This window comes from Sciurus vulgaris, assembly GCF_902686455.1.
Source record: "Sciurus vulgaris genome assembly, chromosome: 2".
NCBI classification, from domain to species: domain Eukaryota; kingdom Metazoa; phylum Chordata; class Mammalia; order Rodentia; family Sciuridae; genus Sciurus; species Sciurus vulgaris.
The window spans coordinates 193,899,979-193,926,644 of NC_136462.1; the positions used below are offsets into that span (position 1 = coordinate 193,899,979).

The following is a 26,666-nucleotide window of genomic DNA, read 5'->3' on the forward strand; positions in this document are numbered from 1 at the left end:
CAGTGAAGAACTCAACACGGGTCTGATGTTTACCAACAAAGCTTTGCAAATCATGACACCCATCTATCATGCTTATGAAAATTAACACCCCACAAAAACCTAATATCCCTCAAGGATGATCTTTAACTCTCAAAGAGTTGGAAAGATTTGGACTACCAGGATTTGAACTAATCAGCAATGCCCCAAACCTCTTCCTCTCAGATTTAAAAATGCTCCCCTTTACCACCTGATCCTGGAAAGATATTCTGAAAGGGAGTATTCCAGAATTCCAGAGAATGGGAATCTATGACCCAAGGATGTGCCAAGGTGATTCATCAAGAACAAGTATGGATCCTCTGAGGGTCAACAGTTTTGAAAAAGTAAAGAGAAAACTTTCAAAATGCAGAGTGGATTTCTTAAGAGAAGTGAAATCACTGCTCTTGACTCAATCCTTCGCCATGTTGCTGTCAGCTCCCCACTAAGAGTGCAAATTGTGTGTCTTGCTGGGCCCATTTTCCCATGGTCTGTAGAAGGCGCTGTGAAGCACATCCTGTTCTAGCTCTGGGGCCCTTCCCCCCTCTGCAGCCTTACCCAGTGCAGAGAATGCGCCCCCTACTGACTCCAACACTCATCGCCTTTAGCCGACTTGGCTGCGGTGCATTTTGGGTGGGGGCTGGTATTTTCTTCATGGCCATAAACCAGAAGCAACAATGCAGATTTATAAAGAAACTGTATCAAGCTAACCAAGAGATTTTTTCCCCCTTCCCTCCCAATTTGAAGGTACAAGACACAGGCACAAGAAGCATCAGGGATGGGTACTGGGTGTGAGGGGATGGACAGCATTAAAATGGCAAACAGGAAACAGTTTGGTTCTTTTTCCCTCCTAAGCCTTTGTCTGTGAAATGGGGTTATGGCAAGAACTGTCCAGAGGAACTGGTGAATGCAAGAACATTAAGAAGACTTAGTGTGGGGGTGTGTGTATGTGGCTAAAAAGGATATTAGACTTTAGAGCCCGATCTTGGACAGAAGAGGAAGAGAAGCAATCGCGCCTTTTCCAGCAGACAAGACATCTAGGGTGGGGGGCGGGGGGACAGGCAGGCAGCCCAGAGAAAAACAGAGGAGAAAATAAGAGGGTGCTCAAAAAACTTCCCATTCATTGCATTAAAAAAAAATCTTCTCGCAGCTTTCTGGATTTGCATTTCTGCCATCTTACTGCAAAGTTGGGGCTCAAAAAGCTCCTAAGAGGCCGTGCTGACCAGGCAGCTGAGACTGAGAAAGGGGGTGGTGGAGGATTGTGGTCAGGACTGGAGGGAAGCTGGCATGTTGGGGAGGCAGGTTTGCGCCGGGGAGGCAAAGACTTTCACTCCATGCCATGCATGCTCCCCGCCCCCCAGCCTACTCCCCCCTCCCCCAGCTAAGGGTGGGCAGACCTGGCAGAAGGCTCGTTCCAGGCACTGGGGTGTGCGTGGGGGGCTCGTTTGGGGGAGGGGCGGAAGGGATTAGTTCCAGGGATGGGAGAAGCTGGGTTCTGGCTGGGGGCGGGGTGCGGGGAGATGCCATTAGCTGCAAAAGCCCCGGGCGGCCAGGCTGGCTGCCGGCCTCGGCGGGCTCGCGGGGTGGGGAAGGGGTCGGGCTGTAGGAGGAGGCGCCTGGCCCCCCGAGCAGAGCCGGGGCAGCGGCCCGCGCCGGGACGGGCGCCCGCCGGCAGCGGAGTGCGCGGAGGAGCGAGTGTGTGCGTGGACGGCGGCAGCGGAGCACAATGCGCCCCGCGCGGGCGGGCGGGCGGGCGCGGGGCAGGGCAGGGCAGGGCCGCGGTCCGCGCGCCGCTTACCTTGACTCGGCCTCGAGGCGCGCGCGGGGCCGGCGTGCTCGGGGGCCGGGCGGCGGCGGCGGCGGCGGGCGGATGGCGGCGGCACGGCGGTGGCGGCGAGGGCGCGCCCCGGGCCTCGTCGCGCTCCGGCTCGGCGGGCTCCGGCTCGCGCCGCGGCCGCGGCTGCTGCCGGGGGGCGCGGCGGGCGCAGCAGAGCGGCGGGCGGCGGCGGCGGCGCGAGCGGCTCCCTCCAGTCCCCGCGCGGGCGGCGGCGGCGGCGGCAGCGTCGTCGAGCGGTGCAGACAAAGGAGGGGCGGAGGGAGGAGACGGAGGGTGTGGGAGCGGCGGCTTCACCGGCGCGGGCGGGCGGGCGGGCGGCGGCCGCGCTCCTCTCGCTCCGCGGCAGCGGGGACCGAGAGAGGGAGCTGTGTCTGAGGAGACGCCAAAATCCCCCTTAGCGCTGCCTGCGGGAGGGGGAGGGGGCACAAGATGGCGGCGGCCGGGGGGCGGGAGTTCAGCTCATGGATCCCGGCGGGCGGCGGAGGGGAGACCGGGCCGGCGGAGGCGGCGGCGGCAGCGGGCGGGGGAGGGGGCCGATCCCGCGTCTCCCCTCGGCAGACAATACAAGCGCCTCGGAGCGAGTCCCCGAACCTGCCCTAGCCAAAATGGCGGCCGAGAAAGAGCGGAAGTGACGTAAGTACCTCATTAGCATAAGAGGACTCATTGTCCAGCTAAGTGGGGGGGCAGTGGGGGACAGTGCCCCTTCCCCCTGTGCCCCCCAGGGACAGCTCTCCCACTCCCATCTGTGCTTGCACCCAACTTTTCCTGAGGCAGGGTGCCCAGCACCCTCACCCCGCCTGAGGAAATTATATAATCCCCACTGAGGGGGAGCTCTCGCGAGAAGCAGGAGGATTTGCCATTGACCCACTAGGAGGCGCCGCGGATAATGGCCGCAGTGCGCTCCCGGGGCCCGTGTGCTCCGCGGGCGACTTCCTCCGGCCGCAGCGCCGGCGGCGGAGGCAGAAGCAGCGGGCCGCAGCACGCCCAGCACTCAGTCAGGTGGCCGTGCTGGGGATCCCTGCGCGGGCCCAGCTGGGCCTGGACTACATCTGGCGGGAGGGGTGTGCGGGGCAGCCGGGCGGCTCCACGTGCTCCCAGGCGCGCGCGCTCATGGGCTGGGCCCCAGCGGGAAGGGGCAGGGATACCTGCCGGTCGCGCCTGACGCCTCCTGCCTTTAATGAGGTGTGAGGGCCTCGTGCTTCGCACACCCACTGGAGACGAGACAACCCGTGGACGTCCGCCCCGTCCGGTGGGCGGGGTGGGGCACTCGGCGGATAGGGCTGAGTTTTACAGGTCTGCTCTTGACATTCTTCCAAGTCAAAGTGATGGACTCTTCTCTTTGGCCTGAAGAAAACAAGTGGGATCCCTAGTGTTTTGAGACCACCTTGGTGAAGCCTAAGGATGCAAAGTGATGTTGCCAACGAGTTCCCACAAGAACCCTACGAAACACATTGGGTAGTCAGTCCCAGGGCCAGTAACTTCTCTTGCTCGCACAATATGGATGGCGTGACAACACATGGATGGAGTTTGCTTTGTAACTTTAGGTCAACCCCAACCAATACATTGTCTCAACATTTTAAAACCCATCTTTTACAGAAGAGTGCTTCTGAGAGGATATCATTGGTTAAAAGTATTTAAAAGTAATAAATGCCAATTACGAAGAACCAAAACCATTTTTTCCCAACATGTGGTCTGTAAATACTGTTTAAGTTACAAGTAAAAAGATTTCAAACCATACTTACCATACCAAGAGAATCTGACTTAAAGTCTATGAACTGTGGCTACATACAGCTCAATGTCTAGGACTGCTAGGGAAATCTAACAGCCTGTCTTTCATCTAACACAGTATTCCAGTATTTTATATGCTATCGTGATAAAATACATCTTTAAAAGTGAAGTCAGTATCGCAATGGAAAACGAGCTAGAAAATTTTGTTAAGAGTGGCCGGGCAAAGCACTTGAGCCAGAGGACGGAAGGTGAAGAATCCACACATCCAGGAAGACAGGCAAAAGCTACTATGAAATAAGCGAGAACAAGCTTATCTTTCGTTTTCCTCAGATATACTTAGGTCTCATACAGTGAAACAGACACGAAGAACAACATCTGGATTTCACCCACGGTCTCATTTATGAAGCAAAAAGGGATGCTGCGTTCAGATGTAAATGTTTAAAAGGATTTCAGTGTTTAAGTCACCAGATTTACTACAAAAAATGCATCTAAATAGTTCAGATTCTTTTCTAAATGACTTCCAAATGGTGAAAGAGTGTTCATTGCTCAACCATTCTCCGTGAATTCCAATAGTGATAGTGCTATAATGATTGTGGGAACAAGAATTGAAAAGATTTTTAAGAATCTACTCTAGTGAGGCCTGGAAGGAACACTTTCTCTACAGTAGGTTCTCTGAGGTGGTTACTTAATTTCTGTTCCATGTATACTTGCTGCTGGAAACTCCATTTAAAGAGAACAGACACTCAAAGCTCAAATAAGTAAATAAATAGAGAATATCACAATCACATTACAGCTTAAAACTAGTAGTTTATCAAGCACTGGTGAAGTTCTAGTTGTTCTTGATGATAAGAGAAGTTCCTTCCTAAGGAAAGGTGGTGCCTAGTGGGCTAGCCAAACAGCTTTGGGCAGAAGAAACACGGCAACACTTCCGCTGGAGGGCTTGCTTTGGGTTTAACTGTGGGAGTCGGGGAGAGACTTTAATGTTCAAAATGCCACTGAAGGTTTTAGTCTAGTACTGATTTTTGGTAGGATCAGAGAGTAAGGCAAATCAGACTTTCAATTTCTCTTCAGTAGCCAAATTAAGCCAGGAAAATGTAATAAATAAATACTGTTCACTAAGTAAGTTACTTAGCTGTAAGTAACTTAGAGACACCTCCTCTTCCTTTTACTTGCAAGAGAAAGTCAACTAGATGATAAGCCTATTTGCTCAAAGTATGCCCTTACTCAAATTAAAATATACTGCACAACCCCAAAGCAAGGCTACAATTAAAGAATTGATAATTTTGAATTACGTAGTTAGAAAAGGTAGGTAAAGCGGAATATTTGCCCTGGTTTTACAGTACAACTTATCCTACATTTTAACTGGAGGAACCTTTTCTGGATAAAGAGCTACAGGGAAGACATTTTTGACACATTAATAAAGATATGAGCTTTGCTGAGGGTTTGGAAATAATATATAAACAAAGATTTTGAGATAAAGCAAGGCAAAATTTCTTTACTGATAGGGTTATTGCTTAAAAACAAAACAAAACAAAAACCAGCTACACAATCACCTGCTGCCAACTGTTTTCCAATGAACAATATATACTTTACAGACTTGCTGTGAGTAGATGGAATGCTTCATCAATTCACCCCAATTGCTCTAAGTGTATTATTTGGTTTAAGAAATTTGATACTTTTTGAAGAAAAGGGCAGACTTGTACTTCTTTTCAGCTGATAATGCAAACAGCCTTACTTATAAATAGAACCTTTCTCTTCTGACATTTCCTAGGTATAGGGAGCTATGAATCTAGTTTTTATAAATACTCAAGATTCTGTTCCATGTAAGAATCTCTGAATTCACATACTATAATGAAAGCAGCAACATTTTTTGCAAAAAAACCCGTATACATTTATTTATAGATCTTAATACAGTAAGATGTAAATGAAAATTGAAACATTGCTTGTTGAACCATTAATTTGATATAATTATTTAATATGAAATATAAACTGGAGTTTCTCCAAAAAAAAAAAGATTTGCATGAAAATTTCCTTACCTCATGGTTCATGCTTTAAGAGTACGTTTTATAAAAATCAGTAACCAGGCTTCTTTTATGTTTAAATTGAAATGAACACGGTAAGCATAAATGAATAACTTTCTTTTATGTAGTAGCAAAAAGAGTCAATAATCCTTTCAAGAAAGAGACTATTTCATTTCCTCCCAACTTGGATTCACCATAAACACGATCCACAAATGATATTGGAACCTGGTTAAAAAAATATACATTAACGTCAGTTTTCAAAAAAAATTAGGGAGTGCAGCAGGCATACAACCGTTATTAATGAAACAGAAAAAGGATCAGTCCTACACCAAGTCCTTCAGTTGAGTTCAGAATTAAGGGGATTCATAAAGCAACTGTGTGCATTACCAAGCCTTTAAACACACATTTTTCATCTAAAAATAAGTGGTAAGAATCAAATCTACAACTGTTTGAAAAACACGGACCCTGAATGTTGTGTTGGATTACTGAAGTTTCAAGGAAAAACTACATTTTAAATGTATGATGTCCTTCACTGAGCTGTTTCAGTGTGTCCAGTGTAGCTGTTACTGTTTGGGCATTAAGTTGAAAATCTCATGGGGCTGGGTTGTGGCTCAGTGGCAGAGCGCTTGCGTGACACATGTGAGGCCCTGGGTACAATCCTCAGCATTACATATAGATAAATAAAGGTTCATCGACAACTAAAAAAATTTTTTAAAAATTAAAAAACACCTTATAACTTCCACAAGAAAAGTGGCATTCTAGAGTAGCTATTTTCTTGCTGTGAACAGAGTCTTAGTAAGAGCTCACTGATAGACTGAAATATCACAGGTCTCCCACCCTGTACAATGGAAATGGGCACATGGGATTCATCATTCATGTCAAAGTATGGTAAACTGCTGGCTCTGAGAGAAAAAGCAGCTAAGGCACTCAAAACAGGCTGACTGGTCAGAAGATACGGCTCAGATGGAGGAGGTACCATTATTTAGAAGGAAAAGCTGTCTTCAGATGTTTGAAATCTCAGGTCATGTGTATTACATACAAAAGGGATCTGAATTTTTACCCTTTAGTGCGGAGACATTCTGAACAACTGGAAGCCACAACATTAATTTAGTAGTTAAAAAGCTAAACTTTTTATTACAAAAAGCCTACACCTTACTATTCCTTTATGGGGAATATGACGTTACTACTTCTTATCAGTTACATACCTCACCAATAGTATAATCCATTTGTCTTGCCCGAACAATCATCTCCATCTGGAAGACATAGCCTTTAGAAATACATTTTTCTATTAATTTCTGTAGAACTTCCTTTCGATATAATCTGTAAGAAATCAGAATATATATCAACATCTGGATGAGTTCACTTGCCTACATGTACCTTGAGCTTCTAGAGTTCACTGGTATTTATCAAGTATGAAACTTTCACTAGCCACTGGTACACAGAAAAGTTCTCATACTTGATGACTCCGAGACTTCTGTCTCACAACAAGAAAGGTCATGAATATGTGCCAAGTAGTTTAGAGTAACTTGGAAAATGGATTCTCAGTATCTTTTAGAGAATCATCTTCCTATCATACACTACTGGGAATTGCTAAATCATGGTAAAGTGAATCATTTGATACAGAACGACCTATTATTTTTAGTTTTTAAATTTCCTAAAACTTTACATTTAAAGTTGAAAGGGGAAAAACTGTTCCAAATATTGGAAATACAATTGACAGATAATAATGCGTTAACAATATATACAACAAGTCAAGAAAGAATCCAATAACTTACTGGCACTTCCCCACACATGTCCATTTCCCAAGATTTACTTAAGAATTTCCCTAGGATAATAAGATTCCCATTAGGAAGAGCTGTGCCTCTAGGTCAGGACAGGGACTGAGGCGTCACAGAACAGGGGATCCTGGTAGGATTCAGCTGTCACCCACTGAGGTTACAGACACTTAGCAAGGGGCCAGCATGCAGCTTAACCTTTAGGTGGACTGCAGGTCAAACACTGAGCTTGACAGATTTACAAAGCCAGAGAGAGGAACTGGGAAGTCGTGTGGGCGAATCACTTTCTTCAGTAATTGCGAATAGCTGGGAGCTGTTTCCAAAGAGTTTTTGTTTTTATTAGTGGGTAGGGATGGCAGTAATTCATACCTTTACTAGGCAGTTTGGCATAACTTTATTCTTTGACAAGTTAAGACCACCTGGGCCTAAAATGTGTTACCTGGAATCCAGATTTCCCCCCAGGATTTTCTAAGGTTATCACTACCTTTTGGCTTTTAAGTGTGTATAAGACACCAGGCAGCACAGCCCTGAGAGGAACCTAAGAAAGCTTAGTGTGTGCACTCCTTTTCCCGCCAAGGTCCTGAAGGAATTTAAAGGGATTTGTAATAAATATGGAGAGGGGAGAATAGGATGGTGGTGATACTTACTTACACAGTCTTACTATGTTTTAGGAGTGAACTGAAAACTAAACGTCATGTGTCACATGATGTTAAGTGAGGGAGGGAGGATTAGGATTGTGGGGTGGGAAGGACTATGACAGGAATGGGACATGTTTTAGCACTGCCTTTAAGAGTAGAATTGGGCTATGGTTTCTTTCCCTTTAAGAATCATTTTCATTTTCTTTCTCTTTTTTTGGTACTGGGGACTAAACCCAGGGGCTCTTTACCACTGAGCCACATCCCCTGCCCTTTGTATCTTTTATTTAGACAGGGTCTCATTGAATTGCTTAGGGACTCACTAATTGCTGAGGCTGGCTTTGAACTTACAACCTCCTGCCTCAGCCTCCCAAGTCACTGAGATTAAGAGCCCAGATATTTAAGAATCATTTTCTAAGACATTTCTCTTCAGTGCTACCTTCCTCTTCTCCACTGCCCCCTCCCACAGTATCTTTTAAACTATGGCTAACAAATTAAAATGATACATATGTAAGCACATGTTCCCACAGGTATGATGAACGTCTAGCTGGTCTTTGCTATTAAATGGCTTTATACCAAACTGCAAGCTTTCTGAGATTCCTTTTTCTATTTTTTACAAGTCTACCTTCTTCCTAATTCTAGGGACCTAATGACAACCTTGTTGAATGACAAATTGAACTTAAAAAGCTGAGGGATTAGTGGGCTCACTTTCGTCAGCACTTGATGCTTGCTGTCACTCCTATAGAACGTGCCCCTTCCCTCTTTAGCCACGTAGATCCAGAACTCCCAGGCCTCTCCCTAGCTTCACCTTGCCATCCTTGCTGTTCTTCGCAACCTCTATCTCCATGACTCACGAGCTGAGCTGCTCGGGGATCCCTCAAAACCATCACACTGGCCTGTGAAATACACACTGCCTTCCCTCTCCATACAGAGTTTGAGAGTGCCACTGTTCTTTGTATTACTGCTGCATGGCAACCAGAGATCTTAATCAGATCACACATGATTCCTCCTCTTTAAATTTGGAATTGAAAGGGTATATTTATAGAACTTCTTTCTTTATACATCCAAGCTCTTTTTTTCTTTCTTTCTTTTTTTTTTTTTAAACGGGTGCTACCACTGAGCTACATCCCAGTGTAGCTCAGTTTTTTTAATTTTGAGACAGGGTCTCCCTAAGTTGCTGGCCTCAAACTTGTGTTTCTCCTACTTTGGCCTCCAGATTGCCAGAATTATAGACATTCACCAACCTCCTGGCCCAAGCTCTACCTTCTAATCAACTTACTTGTTAGCTATACAGGTCTATTTTTTCTTTTTATGTGACCTTCAACAGCCAGCAACTAATTTGTGTGTATGAATTCTCAGCCAACAACTAATTTGTGTGTACGAATTCTGACACTTAAAGAACCTGAAAAAAAACATTATTTAATAGGAAACAGTAAATAATAAGTAACATAAATTAAGTAATGTAGAGGGTTTGGGACTTAAGTTAAAAGAGAAGGCATTTTCTAATTTAAGAAATTGGGGGAAAAAAAATTCTGGCAATCTTTAATCATCATTTGTCCTGGTCACACAAAGCGATTCATAAGGCTGGGCACGGGCTCAGTGGTACAGCTCTTGCCTTGCACGTGCAAGGCCCTAGGTTCAGTACCCCTAGCATACGTATGTGCACACACACACACACAATGTATGTACTATGTGTGCGTGCATGCATGTGTGTATATGCCTGGGAGTAGCACAGTGGTAAACTAATTACTTGCCTAGCATGCCTGAGTCCCTGGGCTTGATCCCCAGCACTGCCACCCCATTCCCCACCAAATCTATATGGAGAAAAGGTAACTAAAAGCACTAAAAGCTCTACATAAATGGTAAAAGTTTTAAGTTTTTTTTTTTTTTTTTCCTGTAGGCACACTGTAAGTATTCCTAAAACTGTAGAAAACTCCTGGGATACATGCTGTTCTCTGTAGCACATTCCCAAAGACCTCCCAGCAATGTTCCTCATGAGCAACTGAGCCTAATACTAAGGGGTAAGCACCACAGTGACCTAAGCCATGCTCTCAACTTTCAAAGAAAAAAGTATAGTATTTCCCCTTCAGAGATGTTTAGGCTTCACAAGCAGCTTCTAAGGAATTTCAGTCTGTCCTTCTAGCATTCCAGGACAGAAACAGGGCAGAATGTAAAGCATTTGTTTACAATAGCCATTGTAATGCAAGAAATTCAGGCAAGAAGTTATAAATAGAAATTTTCACTGTACCTGAAACTTCCTGTTAAATCAGATACCCCTGGTCTCAGCAAAACCTGAGTTATAAAATTGGCCCCACGGCTGTCAAATAAAACAATCAGATTCTTTATTAAATACAAATACAATTGAAAAACAAGAAACATATCCCAGAGCACAGTGCTAACAGTGCTAATTTCATAAATGCAGCATGAATTCCACAAAAATATTGTCTCCTTAACAAAGAGAAAATTTTAGTGAAATAAGACCTGATATTCATTTTTCAGAAAATAGGGACTCTTATTCTTTGAAAGTGAACTTAAGACCCATAAAGCAACCATTCATTCAAACTTTAGCTAAGAACAAAAACAGAAAATAGAACTGATATTAGCAATGGTCATTACTTAGAATTATAAATGTCTGTCAGACAGAAAAAGATCAGGAATTTGATAAGGAATTGATCAGAAGGAAAAAAAGAGGAATCTGGTAAGGGTTTCCTTTTCAGATTCCAATCAGCACAAAAAAGACTGAATTTTCACTTCGTCTGTACAAAAATGGTACTTTTATTTAAAAAAGGTATGTAAGTATGAGAATGTTGGCTTTTAATGATCTCTAGAAATTGATTTACTTCCTGAGTCTTAAATCTGCTTAGCCAGTGGTATTTAACAAAATACCATATACTAGGTGGCTTAAACAATGGGAATTTATTGCTCAGTTTTGGACGCTGGGAAATCCAAGATCAAGGGTTGGCTCTGTGTATCCTCACACAGGGGAGGAAAGCAAGCTCTCCAGCCGCTTCTTATGAAGGCACCAATTCTACCAGGGAGCTCACCCTCTGTAGACCTCCCAAAGGCTTTTTCTCCAAATACCAACACATTTAGGATTCTAGATTCAACCCAGGAACTTTGGTGAAACACACTCAGTCCATAACAATGACTTCAAAGTAACTATTTCAAACACAATAGTATCATCAAGATAACAGTGATTAATAGCTATTATTAGCATTTCAAAAGATATCAAGTGTTTAAAGAAAGTGACTTTTGTGTTGCACCTATTTTAGCCTGTTCAGGTTCAGAAAAAGTTTCCTGGGACAGTCTGAAGTGAGAGGTTTCTCTCCAAAGTTCAAGCCTCCCTAGGTAAGACTGTCTGTATACCAATCACCAAGGTTATGTATGGTATATGGGTGGGATGATGGTTAACAAAAACATGTTCCTTCAATTTGTTTCTAATACCTATAAAAATATTACAGGATATAGTTTATTTCTCATCCCAAATGGGTATAAGCAAAGGAATATATGTATGTGTGTATATGCTTTTGTACATCTTTGCAAGACAGTGTATTTAAATTTTATTTTTGAGAGAGGTCTTGCATGTTGCCCAGGCTGAACTCAAAACAATCCTCTTGCCTTAGCTCCCAAGTAGTCAGGAATACAGGTGTGTGCCACCATGCTAGGCAATATGTATTTTTAAACTGGGGTCTTTCAATTAACATGTTGTAAGAGCCACTCAAGCCTTGAGGTTTCTGTTTTCCACATTTTTTTATTGGTGCATTATAGTTGTACATAGTGGTGTGATTTGTTGTTAAATATTCGTACATGCACACAATTTAACAATATGTATCATACTAATGAGACCTCAACTTTATACTCCAAGACATTGCAGCAGACATTAACAATGAGTATCAGGTACAATAAAAGGATGTAATGTGTCTGTGATTGGGAGTCCTTAATTTTAAATCATAGGTAAAAGACCAAATTCAGAGTGCCTTTAGAGATCAAGTTCACTTGTTCTCAACGCTGGTTGCACAACATTCATCTGGGCGGTCTGTGAAGAGCACTGAAGCCCTTGGCCTACTTTTGGTTTCTCATCAAATGGTCTGCAGTGTGTGGGGGGAAAGGATGACAAATAAGTGTAGTTGTACATGATTTTCTCCCTACGTGATTCCAATATTTAGCAGGACCAAAAACCACTGCCTTATCCAACTCCATTTTACATAAGACAAAGATTCTTAAATGTTCTAAATGATGGTCCCTAGATTCTAGTAGAGACAGAACTGAGATGAACTTAAATCAATCTTCAACCAGAGTGAAATGGGTAATAAAAGGTACCAATGACAAGGAATAAATCTCATCTGCCTACAACCCTGAAAAAGTCAGGCATATTAAATATGAAAAATGTTCTCTGTGGTGTTCACATCAAAGGAGGGATTTCTCCTGCTCCCATCTCTTGTTCATGAAATGCTTTGACCAAAAAACCCAACCCTGTGTGAACCCCAGAGCCCAGCATTCAAGGGGTCTTACGGCTTCTACTATTGTACCCTTGGATGCTGCCGGAGGATGCCTGGAGAAGAAGCTACACCTGCCTTCTGGAGATGAGAGACCTGCATAAAACTGAGACTCCTTCGCCAGCAAGCAGCACCAACTGCCAGAAGTTACAGCCTGACCTGCCAGCACAACTGACCCTCAGTGGAGGGATCTATGTGAACAACCCCAAGCAGAGCCTGCAGACACACCACCAGCCAATCCACCGAGTTGTGAGAAATGATGGTTATTATAAGTCACTGAATTTTGGGACGGTCTGTTAAGTCAGTAACAGAAAATTGGAACAGTAGGTTTTGTTTCCATCTTAAGATGAAGGAGAGAAAGGTCAGAAAAGGTTAAAATTGGAAGTAAATGACAAAGAGGATCTTAGCCCAGGTGTGTCTGACTCTAGGGCCCCATTACTTTATGTTGCTTAGTAAAAACTGGTATATTTATTTACTTAAAGTAATAAAAATACAAACGTGTGTAGGGGGGACCCTACCTACTCAGTCCCAAAATATAGATGAACTCACTCAAATCAAAACTGAAGGTCCAGGAGAGTAATTTTTGCTGAACCACACCATTTCTATCAAAAGTTCATATGTTTGTGGTAACTTATGTCCAAAATAAAATACTCAAAGCAAAGGAAAAAGTGTAGGTAAGAAGCTACCTGGGAATACTTACTAGAACAAACCAAGGCAGCATGTAATTTCCTCAGAATACTGTTTCTAGTTGTTACATGAAGAAAGAAATTACATGTATATACCTGATTAATTTTCTTTTCAAATCCCAGCCATATACACCACCATTTCCTTTGTAGCGAGTTCCAGAGACAATATCAAAATTACCCTCTTTTTGCTTCCTGTAGGGAAAAAAAAAACTGTTAATGAGAAAAAACTACTGAGTTCAACAGGTATTTTTGTAAGTTACACAAACAGAACTTTTAATAGAAACAGAGAAAAAACACAATGCTAAGGAAACAGATGAATTATTTACTGAAAGACCTTCCAGTATGGGGGCTTCAAACCTCACTATTTTTCTTTTATTTATCTTGAATGAAGGAAAACTACAATATAGTACTATTTGCTGAGTGTACCATGTAAAACTACCCTTAAAAGGGTTAGTAAAATTATAAGTTTTCCCAGGCCTTCCATTCTGTTCATCCCCCCATGCCCGTTCCCATCAAAAGTAAACAAATGCTAAAACAGGCTGGTATCCCTCTAGATCTTTCCCTTTGCATATAAAAAATAATCAAAGACACTCCCTCCCCCAAGTTTTTGGTTACATTTACAAAGATGGACTCCAAAAAAGTCCACTTCCTTTTTGGCAGTTAATAATATACATCACAGAATCATAGACATCTTCACAGGTCAACAGAATGCTCCCCTCTTCTTTTTAAAAGCCACAAAAAGTGTTCAACCCATTCAAGTCAGACATCTTTGTTTTCATGGTGGGTTCCCTATCCCCAGTGACCAAAAAAACCACAATGAATAATACTACAATAAACATTCTTAAAATATACACCATTGTGCCTTGACTCCCCAAAATGGAATATACTAAAATTACCCAAAGTTTATTCATATTTTAAATTCTAACAGATACTGCAGAAATCATTTTCCAAAAGTTACAGCAACTCATAATTTGTTCTGCAATATTTGAGTGTGTCCATTTTTAAAAAATCTTATTAGTACTGGATGTAACTGCTCTAAAAGTTTAAAATTTTGACAAACTAATGGGTAACAGCTATTTTATTATGCATTTCTTTGCATCTGATGGTGAATATTTTCTCATATTAGCCATTTGAATTTATTCTACACGTGGCTAGCTTGTGTCTTTCACCCAAAATGGAATAGAAAATCTATTCCCAGAGTTCCATTTTCTTATAGGTCAAAGGTGACATTGAGTATTAGAGCTAAACAGAAAAGGTCTAAGCAACTTTATGTAGAGATTAAACAAAGAGCAGTAGTTGGCCATTATGGTGCAGTGAGATAGGTTTTCAGCTCTGGGAGAGCCCAGAAACAAGAGGTCAAGGGCTGTGGCCTGGAGAGCATGGGCAATGGCACAAGATCAGGTCAGGAAAATGAAGGCAGGAACCAGTCACATAGGAGCTGGAGGGACAAGGGAGTTTGGACTTTCCCCCCAGGTGTTCAGGGAAACTGTGAATATTCTAAACAGGGGGGTGACATGATCTGATTGTCAGAGATTTATTCATGGTTTTGTGGTCTCCTGGGTTTTCTAAGAATATAATTATATCACCTGCAAATAAACACAGTTTTGTATCCTTTACCAATCAATATTTAACTAAACTCTTGTCTTACTGCACTACCTAAATCCACGTTTAATGTGAGCTGGCCTACCTATTTGCATGAACTCACTGGAAGTGACTCAGCATTTCACTATTCAGCACAACACTGGTGTTAGGACTAGGTCATCTTAATCATGCTTAAGTAGTTTCCTTCTGTTTCTATTTCAGAGTTTTTAATTAGAAAAGTGTAATGAATAAAATACCTTTTAGTATCTACAGACAGTCATGCTACTTTCTCTGCTAACATGAGAATGAATCATATCTACCCAGGCACTCCCAGAGTGAACCCTATCTGCTCATGGTGTCTTACTCTAATGATTCAAGGCTCCGTCCATTTCCTAGGAAGCCACCTTTAATCTTTGTGCTCTAAAAGTTAGATAACAGAGGAATTATCTGTTCATTCATCTCTCAGGGCTCCTAAATTATATTATTCAGTTACATATCTACATTTGTGAGTCTTAAATCTGTATGTTGGTTGTATTTTAAAAGTGAACTTAAAATACCAGGTACATTTTTAATTCATGAAAAATGGAAATAAGCCCAAAATCAAAATAAGATAAATGATTTCAATCATAATTCTTTCAAATATTAGAAACAGTACCTACCTAATGAATTCAGGAATAAATTTTGGCTGAAATTTAGAAAGAATAAATAGTAAGTCAGTGAAACAGGCTAAAACTATCATAAACAGCTAATAAAAAAAAATCCCACTTACATGGTGTGAGAGATCAGCATCCATAATAACTATATAGTTTCCTGTGGCATGTTCCATTCCATGAATATATGCAGTTCCTAAAAATTAAAGCATTTATATCCATTAAGGAAAATCAGCAGATATACCTTTGAACAGGGAGAAAATTGTTTAGCACTCAGAAAGCAGTATCAATTCTCTAAAGTGTTATTTATCAGTTGGTCTGTTTCCATCTGAAGTATATACTTCACATGCCTTACACATATATTTGAGAAGGGGCTGGTCACCCACTCCACATTCAGATGTCATTTACTAGATCCCACCTATATTTTAACAAAGAAATAGTAACACTGTCTCAAAATACATAAAAATTACATTTTCATGGTTTAAAAAAGTCATATTTGTGTTGGTACTTCCAAGACACTGATAAGGCCAGATATCAGAGTTCCAGATTTTTATAGCAGCTTCCTATTTGCTGTCTCCACTTGTATATTACAAAAATCTCAAATATAACATTCCAAAACCACCCCCTAAATACCCAATCCTTTAATAGGCACCTTTCAGGAAATGACCAACTATTTGAGTGTTCTATCCACAGGTCTAGGGATGATCTCTGATTCCCTGACTTTATCAATGACTCTTATCCTATTGATTCTACAGACAACCATCTCTCAATTCCCTTCTGTTGTCTATCTTCTCCAGCTTTCTACACACTATCTTCTGATGCCTGGGTGACTATACTACCTAATGTGCTTCTCTGCTTCTGCTCTACCAGCAGTCTAAGTCCATTTTCACAGTTACCCACTGAGTGCCTTCTACACACAGCATGGTACGCTAAACCCCTCCTTTTGACACTGACATTCCAGGGCCAAAGGTACTGCCAGTAAGTATTTAGCCACTTTTATGCCTAAAGTCTACCATGGCAGGTAGCGTAGCTGGTCAAGGGCAGGATCTGGAAATTCCTGCATTCTCTAGCCCTACACCATCACAATTAAGAGGAATGATTTCTAATATTTCACAGCCCAGTAGGATAACTATTGCACATTCCAAAATAGAATTTTTAATGTTCCTAACAAAAAGGAATGACATGCCTACCTTCATCTGATCATTACACATTTTATGCACATATTTAACTGTCACACTGTACCCCATAACAAGTACTATGTGTCAATTAGAAATAATTTTTTTAAAACAACATAAGTATCCTATTAGTATCCTATGAGCTCTTTTAAGAACTCATAAGATGCTAATAGGTTAAAAGTTTACTATGTGTTTTTATGGGCGCAGTAGTGTATGCCTGCAATCCCAGTGGCTGGAGAGGCTGAGGCAGAAGGATCTTGAGTTCAAAGCCAGCCTCAGCAACTTAGGGAGGTGCGAAGTAACTCAGTGAGACCATGTGTCTAAATAAAATATAAAAAGGGCTGAAGATGTGGCTCAGTGGTTTTAAGTGCCCCTAGGTTCAATCCCTGGTACCAGAAAAAAAAAGTTACTACGTTTTTTAATTGAATAGTTACAGCTTTAAAAATAAAACTTCCCTGAATTGGGGTGAGGGGGAAGAAGGAACTATGGTAATTTCTTGGCAGCTTTCATGGAAATGACTGAGAGTATTTGATATTGCCAAAGAACAGAAAGTCTTCAGAACAGCAGCTTCAGTTTTTAAGAACTATACTTTCTCTATGATCCCCCAATTTTTCATTAAGTATACCAATTCTCAACATGGGCAACTGAAGGCAATGGCAGAAATAAAGGCATTCAGAGTTTCAATTACTGAGCTCATTTGAGATATTCTATAATGTCCTATGTTTAAGCTGGAAAAATCTTTCTTTTTTAGAAATAAAAAATAAGCAACTTTTAAACTTTTAAGTTGAAGAGTATCCAAAGGTTAACAGCTAAAGCAGCGTGCTGGTCCATGGTGTCACACTCTTTTTCCGGTCCTTCCCTACTGTATGCTCTATCGCAGAAACCACATTTCCAGGTTCTTTTGTCATTTGGCTTACAGAGAGCTTTGAAAGGTACAGGTGTAAGACTGCAAGGGGGGAAAAAGGAGAGTCTAAGAGTCCTCCCTCTCTTACTGTCCCAGCATTGACTGGTTATTTCCCATGGCCACCCGATCCTTCTACCTCCCTCTGGGCAGAACAGGTTTTGGGCTCTAACTTCCTCCAGTCCCCTTCACTGCTCCATCCACAGGTAGCAGCAAGCAACCCTCCAGCTGTTATAGATCTCTAAGGACCCGCACTATTCCTCTGGCTTCTCAGCAGTTCTTTCATCTGTGAACCAAATTCTTTGTATTAAATTCTCTATACTCAAAGACTTACGGTAGTTTGTTTTCCTGAGTAGGTCCTGACTGACAACACAGGTAACCAAAGTTAAACCATTTAAATGTCATAAAGATCATTAAAAATCAATTACTATATTTGGTTCTTTTCCAAACTGGGAAATTACACACTGGATAATTTTACCAAGGCAAGTAGCAGGTGTAAGGAGGGTTAGGGGGTCTACTTACCCAGCCCCAGCTTTTTCTCCCGTGGTCTTAGAAGCTGTAGGATAAGAAACAATACTTCAACACAATAAAAAAATCTGACTAAATTTTATTTTACTCCTGCTTAAGTGTGTATTCATCTTAACAGAAACAAGGCACTTATTAGACCTTAAAGTGGAGCATGTTTAACGTTTTTGGTCAAAGTAAAAAAAAATAAAAGGTGGTAACAAACCAAATGCATTAAAGCAGCTTTGGAGGAAAAGCAATATTCTTTATCCCCAACTCTATAGGCAAACCATTTTTTTCCTGGGGCTAGCCACCATATTTTCAACAATACTAACTTTACATCTATTACATCTGCATTTTAAAAATAATACCTTCTGATTCCTTCCTACAAAACTGACGCTCTCATTGTTCCATACCTTTTCAGAATAGCTGATGGCCATGTTTACTCTATTTCCCCATGTTTTCAATGCTGACTTCACCCTTCCTCCATCAACTTAATCTTAACTTCACACATAGATGACTTCATCTCATTCTCTACCATTCCAAGAACAAATTATGTTCCTAAGAAAAAGGTGAAGTTCTTCCCCCACTTCTTACAGTTTTTCAATTACTTAGTCTTGTAAACTTTCTGCTTTATATTTGGCCTCTGACTTCACTGTTTAGCATTTTCCTTCTGGCTGGAAACTAGTGAGCATATCCTGCCCCTTCTGCATGTGGCTGTGTATGAGCAGGTCACCACAGACAGCCAAATTTCTAAACACAGCCTTCTCAGTTCAATTCGAGCAGGAGGGATTTCTTTTCTTTTTGACAACACGCAAGGGTTGTGGGGAGGAACAAAGATGGATAAAATAATTCCTGTCCAATAAGACCTTAAAGGGAGGAGATTCAGTCATCTACAATTACAAGTCACTAAAAAGACACGACAGATTTTAAATTTTATTTGATTTTGTGATTGATACATTAGTGACAAAACACTGGTGTCTACCTTAAACAAGAAAAACTTTTAAAGCTCAATGACATTTTCTATAATCCTGTTTTAGCTGGTAATTCCTTTTTATAAAGATCACTTAATTACTTATTATTTTCAGAATGTTCAAAGGTTTATCAATTATTAAACAATATTATGAAAAGTTAAAAGTAATGTGGGAATACAGTAACATCTACAAGATAACATTAGAAGTACCAGTGATTGTGCTTATAAAGGAAAAAACCCTACCACACTACCTAGTTCTACAGACCTGTGCAGAAGAAAACATATAAACTGTTGACCTGAGTCTCTTCTGGGGAAAGGACTGGAATGCAGATCAGAAAATGTCCATCAAAGACAACTTCAATTTTACAGGTGATATTTATGTTTTATAACAATATGCTTGTTTATTTCTTTTGTACTAAGTTCAAATTGTTTCTATTTAGTGTGCTTTACTTTCAGACCCTTAACCCCACCTCTCCACATTCCCGGGATCATTTTCTGCTTCCTCACACCAATCTAACGGCTCCTTTTTATGTATGGCAGAATAGATGGCACATAGGACCTGGACTCTGGAGTCACACTGCTTTGATTTGAATCCTGGGTACACAGGGGCACAACAGAACCCCTCAAGGGTTGGCATGAGGAATAAGCAGTGAATTCATGTAGAACACTTACAAGAGTGCCAGGCACATATTCTGTGAAATATGCTTATTTATCAAACACTTTGTGAAATACTGTAATTTGATCAACAAGAAACTTACTTTGCAAAATATTTTTATCAGGCAATCTTGAAAAAAATAAAATTAGTAAAAAATATTCCAAGTAAATTATGTTACTGTATTTCAAAACACATGCAGTTTTATAACCCACTGTATACTTTAATACATCAAAGGTATAAATATTTTTTAAGGTCATGACATTATTGTCAGATGAGATTTCAGAAAAACTATGTCAACTTATTCTAGGATCAATAGTATTTGAATCCAACCATTTACCATACTTTCAAAAACACTGGGTTAAAAAGAAGAAAATAAATCTTCAACTAAGAAAGGGATATTATACTCTTTTATTGTGCAATTATTAGCATGGTTCAATATTTTCACGTTTACTGGTCATTTATAGCTCTTATTTTACGAATTATCTGTTATTTAGTTGGAGTACTGACCTTGTTAAAGATATTTTGGTATGGGGATAAAGTTCAATACTCTTAAGTAGCCAAATCTCTTGAATGTATAGTTATGTTTGATGTTTTAAAATATAACCAACATAATTACATTTTATTTTTAGAACAGTTTTATTTATTTATTTATCTATCAATCAATCAGTGGTGCTGGCTGAACTATATCCCCAGTCCCTAGAACAGTTAAAAATACAAAATTACAAAATAATGCTAAAAATACAAAAATGAAAATGCCAAATGCTCTAAAAAGCTATTTGTGTTTCACATATATAGTCGCCTTGTTGGGCGCGGTGGCACACGTGTGCAATCCCAATCGCTTGGGAGGCTGGGGCAGGAGAATTTCAAGTTCAAAGTCAACCTCAGCAAAAAGCGAGGTGCTAAGCAACTGAGGGAGATCTTGTCTCTAAATAAAATACAAAATAGGGCTGGGGATATGGCTCAGTAATCAAGTGTCCCTGCATTCAATCCCCAGTACCAAAAACAAACAAAAAACCCAATCACCTTTCTCACCTACAAGCACCTAGCTGCAAGTAGTATTCTCCACTAAAGAATGAGAGTACATAAAGGGCGAAGACTCACACTAACTGCAACTCAGTTCTATAAAACTCCTTGTAAATTGAACATCATGCTTTAATTTTGCCAAAGAAAACTTATTTGCAGAAATTGGTCATAAAAACAGCATTCAACCAAAAGTTTACTCTTTTGCTTTAAAATTAGCACTGACCCAACATACCAATGATACGTAAAATTTTAAGCAGAATGAAAAAGCATTTCATTTTCAAGGGCATAAGTTCTTTTTCTTTTCAGTTCTAGGTAAATAGACTGTACTTGAGCATTGTTCATTTACCATCTTTCCTATGCACAAACACAATTCATATGACAGAAAAATGCTCATCTAACTTACAATCTTGTCTGGTCCATAGATCTTTTCCAATTGTTCAGCAACATCTTTTGTTCCATCTGGGCTTCCATCATCTATGATTATAATTTCATAGTTGATTCCACTAAAATTTAAAAAATTGAATTTGTATTAATGTTTGGAGACTTTCTCAAATTTAAAAATAATTTAATAATTGATTCCTCAGTGTAAGTGAAGACTTACTGCCATATTAGTCACTAAAGAAAACTTCAAGTATCAAATTAAAGTCAAACATTTAATACTTCACCTTCAAACCTAGTAGTTTGCTGGAAAATGCTATTATGATGTCTCAAGATATTGAAAAATTCTTCCACAGAAAAATACACTTTAGTTAGAAAACCTTATATACACTTATCATACACACATATCATATATGATATCCTATGAAATTTTATTTACCTACTTTCAAAATGAAAATGTAGAATCTTAATATTAAATCTTAGATATATAAAATATTTCAAAGTACTTTAAAATGGCAACTCATATCAAATTGAGTATTCTGATTGTCTTTTTTAGTTTAATAAAAGCATATTTAAATATCAAGAATAAATCTGACTTAACTTCACTCTTAAAGTTTAGAATGATTTCATAATCTTTTAAACCCGTTTCAAACAGTTGCACCCATTAACCTACACTACCAAATTAAAAAGCACAGAAATTACCAGATTTTATTGTGCTTCAACATCTGTCACTTTCTATTAACTCTACATGATAGTTTCTTTTTTATTTTAAAAACAAGCTAACACGATATTTGATGAATAAGTAAATACTTTATGGATGTACCCTTGATCACCAGCATGCTTCCCTCCACCTCCCCCTTTGAGACAAAGCAAAGCTAAGGGGGAAAGGAAGGAGGAAACACTGCTTCCTCCTGATTTTGCTGTAATACATATATGAAAGAAATGAACCAGAAAACACATCCCACTGCTGACGGAAAGAGCCCAGCAAACTTTGAAAAAACAAAACAGTCAATCTATTCGCCAATAGATATGGTCACTTCGGTTTCCCACCAACTTTGAGAACAGAACTTTACAAGCCAAGTAGTAAGATGAGCATTCTCTGAAAATGCTGAAAGACGCATATTTCACACACACAAAAATGGAATCATTCATATACAAAACTTTCCTCTCCCTCTTCAAATCAGCCAAATCACCTTAGGGTGAGGAAGCTTAAATAAAGCTGAGGTGACTTAATGTCATTTGCACCTTAGAAGAAAGTAATGGTTTCCTTTAGTAAACTTCATTTGGATCTTTAAAAGCATGCCCAGAGGGCTGGGGTTGTAGCTCAGGGATACAGGGCTTGCCTAGCATGTGTGAAGCACTGGGTTTGATTCTCAGCACCACATATAAATAAATAAGATAAAGGTTAATTGACAACTTTAAAAAAAAAGCATGCCCAAAAACCATTAAAAAAAATGTGAACTTCATAATACACATACATATGTACATATGTGTATATACACACACGTGTACGTTGTGTGTGTGTAGATATGTGTATATATACATAAAATTCAGCATATAAAACCGGAACAAGATTAGTTACATGATTAATTTCTCTAATTTGGAAAAAGCTTACAGAATAAAATTAAAAAGACGTACAACTAAATGGAAAAGAAATGAGTTAAAATTTGAGGGGCCTTAAACGTGCATAGTTATTCCAAGAAATATGATCATATCATCAGTGGTTTCCACCACGAAGTATTTCCAACAATGTAAGTCTAGCAATACTCAGGTTGGCTGATCCCATGAGCGTTTGCTGCCATATTTATTAAGTAAAGGAAAATTCACTACGTGTCAAGCAAGCATTCTTCTAACTGCTGGAAAACATGACGTGAGCAAAATCCTTATTCTCATTTGTAAAGCAAAAAACCAAAACAAAACAAAAAAACACCTCTGGACATAATCTGGTTACTGACATGACCCGGTTAAACAACATAGTCATATGTAATATCGCCTAACTCTTCAAAATAATACGCCACGTTTGTACGTGTTGCTATGGAAAAAATCTTTAGTCTTCGCAGCATGATCCTATTTGTGTAACCGTAAAACAAGTTACTCTCAACCACCACGACTCTGGATTTTTTTTTAAATTGCGCAACACTTCCAAATACAAACCCCAAAATTCTGGTTTCTAACAACCACACCAAACATCCACCAGGGACCGGGGCAGATGCCCGTCTCTCCCCTTTGCAGAGCTGACCCTGCGGGCCGCAGCTCCCCAGCCCGCACCGCCCCAACCCCACGCTTACATAAGCACGCGGCACCGGCGCGGGGCGAGCGCGCCCGCCCAGGCTCCCGGCTCCGCGGCCGGTCGTGACCGCCGAGGGAGAGGCGTCAGGCGTTCAGCTGCGCCCCAAAGTAAAAGTGGGGGTCAGTCCTTTAAGAGGAAGGGTGCGGGCGGGGGCGAGAGGCATTCGTAACAACGACAACGAGTGTCTCACGAAACCCGAGAGCTGGCACGAGAACCCGGGGCACGGGAACACCCGGGAAGGGTCCGCCTCTCCTGCTCGCGGGCGGCCGCCTCCGCGAGGCTGCCTGCGTAGCCCCAGGCAGGCCGGCAGGGCCGCCTCGCGCAGCCAACCGCCGCCACCCAGTCCGGGGAAGCCAGCTCAGCTCAGTCCTCGGGGAGGAGGGCCGGGCGCGCTACCTCTCGGAGAAGCTCTTCACCAGCAGCCACACGATGAGCGGCAGGTTCTCGCGCTCGTTGTAGGTGGGTAAGAGCACCGAGTACTTGTCCTGTCGCCCGGAGCGCCCCTCCGGCTCCTGCCGAGAGCTGGCAGGAGGGCGACGCGGCTCCACGGAGGCCATGGCGGAACAGCGCGGGACGCCGGAGGCGGAATTACGTCACGCCGCGCGGACCGTACCAAATCCGGGAAGGGGGGGGTGACCCGTGTGGCTGAGTTGTACCTCTAGGCCCTCCGTATGTTCCAGTTGGAAGTACACAGGATTTGTGAACCTTTTAAATTGATTCGGAAGGTTTCTTCAGGAAATGCCTACCTATTTGTCGTCTTCACCCAAGTTCATGAAGTTGTTTTAGTCTATTCCAGTCGCTAGGGGACGGTAAGCCGGAAACGGAAGTGCGCTTCACGACGATTTCCGGAGGAGGTCGCCATGGCTGCCCGGGAGCAGGTACTCGCCTTACAGGCTGAAGTTGCCCAGCGTGAGGAGGAGCTGGATTCTCTGAAGCAGCGGCTGGCGACAGCTCTTTTGGCAGAACAAGAGTCTGAGCCAGAACGGCTGGTTCCGGCGTCGCCGCTGCCGCCCAAGGCCGCCTTGTCCCGAGACGAGATTCTGCGCTACAGCCGGCAGCTAGTGCTGCCAGAGCTGGGCGTGCAAGGACAGCTGCGCCTGGCCACCGCGTCTGTGCTAATCGTGGGCTGCGGTGGGCTCGGCTGCCCGCTGGCGCAGTACCTGGCAGCAGCCGGCGTGGGCCGCCTGGGCCTGGTGGACTACGACGTGGTAGAGATGAGCAATCTGGCCCGCCAAGTGCTGCATGGCGAAGCACTGGCCGGACAGGCCAAAGCCTTTTCCGCCGCCGCCTCGCTGCGCCGCCTCAATTCGGCTGTGGAGTGCGTGCCCTACGCTCAGGCGCTTACCCCAGCCACGGCCCTCGACTTGGTCCGCCGTTACGACGTGGTGGCAGACTGCTCAGACAACGTGCCCACTCGCTATCTGGTTAATGACGCCTGTGTGCTGGCCGGCCGTCCTCTCGTGTCGGCCAGTGCCCTCCGCTTGGAGGGTCAGATCACAGTCTACCACTATGACGGCGGGCCTTGCTATCGCTGCGTGTTCCCCCAACCACCCCCGGCAGAGACGGTGACCAACTGTGCAGACGGTGGGGTGCTCGGTGTAGTAACTGGGGTTCTGGGCTGCCTGCAGGCGTTGGAAGTGCTGAAGATCGCTGCGGGTCTGGGTCCCTCTTACAGTGGCAGCCTGTTGCTCTTCGACGCCCTCAGAGGGCATTTCCGCTGCATTCGGCTGCGGAGGCGCAGACCCGACTGTGCAGCTTGCGGGGAGTGCCCCACCGTTACTGACCTGCAGGACTATGAGGCCTTCTGTGGCTCCTCAGCCACTGATAAATGCCGTTCCCTGCAGTTACTGGGCCCAGAGGAGCGGGTTTCTGTCACCGACTATAAGCGACTTCTGGATTCTGGGGCACCCCATCTGTTGCTGGATGTCAGGCCCCAAGTGGAGGTGGACATCTGTCGTTTGCCTCATGCCCTACACATCCCTTTGAGACACTTGGAACAGAGGGATGCAGAAAGCCTGAAACTCCTGGGAGAAGCAATCCAGGAAGGGAAACGGGCCATCCAGGAAGGGGCTGTGCTCCCCATTTATGTGATTTGCAAACTAGGAAATGACTCCCAGAAAGCCGTGAGGATCCTGCAGTCCTTAACAGCAGCCCGAGAGTCGGACTCTTTCATGGTTCAGGATGTTGTGGGGGGACTTATGGCCTGGGCTGCCAAAGTCGATGGGACATTTCCCCAGTACTGAAGTGACTGGTAGCATACCTCAAAGATGAATTTATTTACATCTTTTCAATAATGTAGAAGAACCAGCATTCTTTATCTGTGACTACACAGCCTCCTTTTTAGTTGTAATATATCAGATGACTGATATTAATGGGTTATAATGCTGTCTTTGAGAGGCATCTTGAATTTTCAGCATTTAGAGTGTCTTGAACATCAGATGTCATGTGATAGGATTTTGTGTTTTTTACCCGACTTGCATTTTTTCGCCTCTCCAAATCAGAAACTCTAGATCATACATCGGTAATTAGGATATAAACTTAGTCTTACTGAATTGATCACAGATGATATATTTGGTGTCAGTTTGTTGTTTAATAAGATATTCTTTGGGTTTTATTTCTACTTCAAATGATAGAATATATCCTACAGAAATAAGTGTTTAATATGTAAAGTGTTAATAATCTGGGAAGTGGTCATACTATTAAGCATTTCAAATTAAAATGAGATCTTTACTGCTTATTGAAATAAACCACCTTTGTAGTCTGTCAGTTTCCCTCGTAAGTTGCTAATAATTTTCTTGTAGTGAGCTTCGATGGCCACCTTATGTTCTATACATACGTCTTCTAAACTGCGTATTAGTGTTTGCCTTGCTTTGAAATCTTCCAGTCCAAGCTTTCTTTTCACCTCTTCCCCTTTAATTACCTTTTCTATTTTGGTTTACTCTATTCCAGCATTTTATAACAGTATACATTGTAGGTGTTTTTATGTTTGTTTACTTATTACAAAACACTTTCATGAAATGGCAGGTCACATACCCAGCTTCCAATGTAGACAACAAAATTAAAAGTAAAAATCTGGTATGCACTTGTACATCAGTGGCCAGTCGAAGAACACATGGCCTGTCAAAAGGGGCCTCTACCCTCCATCTGCTTGTTGCAGCAGGCCAGAATCAGAATTTTTTGTTGTTGCTTAAGAGAGCAGAAATCACAGATGTAATTGTGAAGTCTTTGTATCTCTGGCAACAAATAATCCTTTTTAAAAAAAAAAAAGTTAAAAAGCATTGTGGGCAGGACAGAACCCTTTGTAGGCCAGGTTTCCACACCAATTTGCAACCTCTGGTACAGAGTC

At 42.0% G+C, this 26,666-nt stretch overlaps 3 protein-coding genes across 7 annotated transcripts in view; 1 reads left to right on the forward strand and 2 right to left on the reverse strand.

Moving 5' to 3' along the window:
- The window catches only part of ADNP (activity dependent neuroprotector homeobox), a 29,843-nt gene extending 27,605 nt beyond the window's left edge, over positions 1-2,238 (reverse strand). The window contains exon 1 of one of the 2 annotated variants that reach the window (XM_079127564.1): positions 1,811-2,238. The gene's annotated coding sequence lies outside the window, so the exon portion shown is untranslated. The remainder of the gene's footprint in view (positions 1-1,810) is intronic. The other variant, XM_079127565.1, reaches the window with a different exon arrangement.
- A 3,282-nt stretch (positions 2,239-5,520) lies between these two features.
- On the reverse strand, positions 5,521-24,025 carry DPM1 (dolichyl-phosphate mannosyltransferase subunit 1, catalytic). Of its 4 annotated transcripts, none has more exons than XM_079127567.1 (9): positions 23,717-23,996; positions 21,056-21,155; positions 18,020-18,053; positions 15,541-15,617; positions 15,431-15,456; positions 13,287-13,397; positions 10,257-10,325; positions 6,804-6,918; positions 5,521-5,823 (listed from the first exon to the last, which is right to left on the reverse strand). In XM_079127567.1, the coding sequence occupies exons 1-9, from the start codon at positions 23,875-23,877 to the stop codon at positions 5,719-5,721; spliced, it is 798 nt and encodes a 265-aa protein (XP_078983693.1). In that variant the 5' UTR covers positions 23,878-23,996; the 3' UTR covers positions 5,521-5,718. The 4 variants fall into 4 exon arrangements, with proteins under 4 accessions (XP_078983693.1, XP_078983694.1, XP_078983695.1 ...); XM_079127568.1 differs by having other exon boundaries at positions 13,287-13,382; positions 23,717-23,904; XM_079127569.1 differs by lacking the exon at positions 10,257-10,325 and having other exon boundaries at positions 23,717-24,025.
- A 2-nt stretch (positions 24,026-24,027) lies between these two features.
- MOCS3 (molybdenum cofactor synthesis 3) lies at positions 24,028-26,040 on the forward strand. Its single transcript, XM_079127566.1, has one exon. The coding sequence runs from the start codon at positions 24,181-24,183 to the stop codon at positions 25,561-25,563; it is 1,383 nt and encodes a 460-aa protein (XP_078983692.1). The 5' UTR covers positions 24,028-24,180; the 3' UTR covers positions 25,564-26,040.
- The last annotated feature ends 626 nt before the right edge of the window (positions 26,041-26,666 follow it).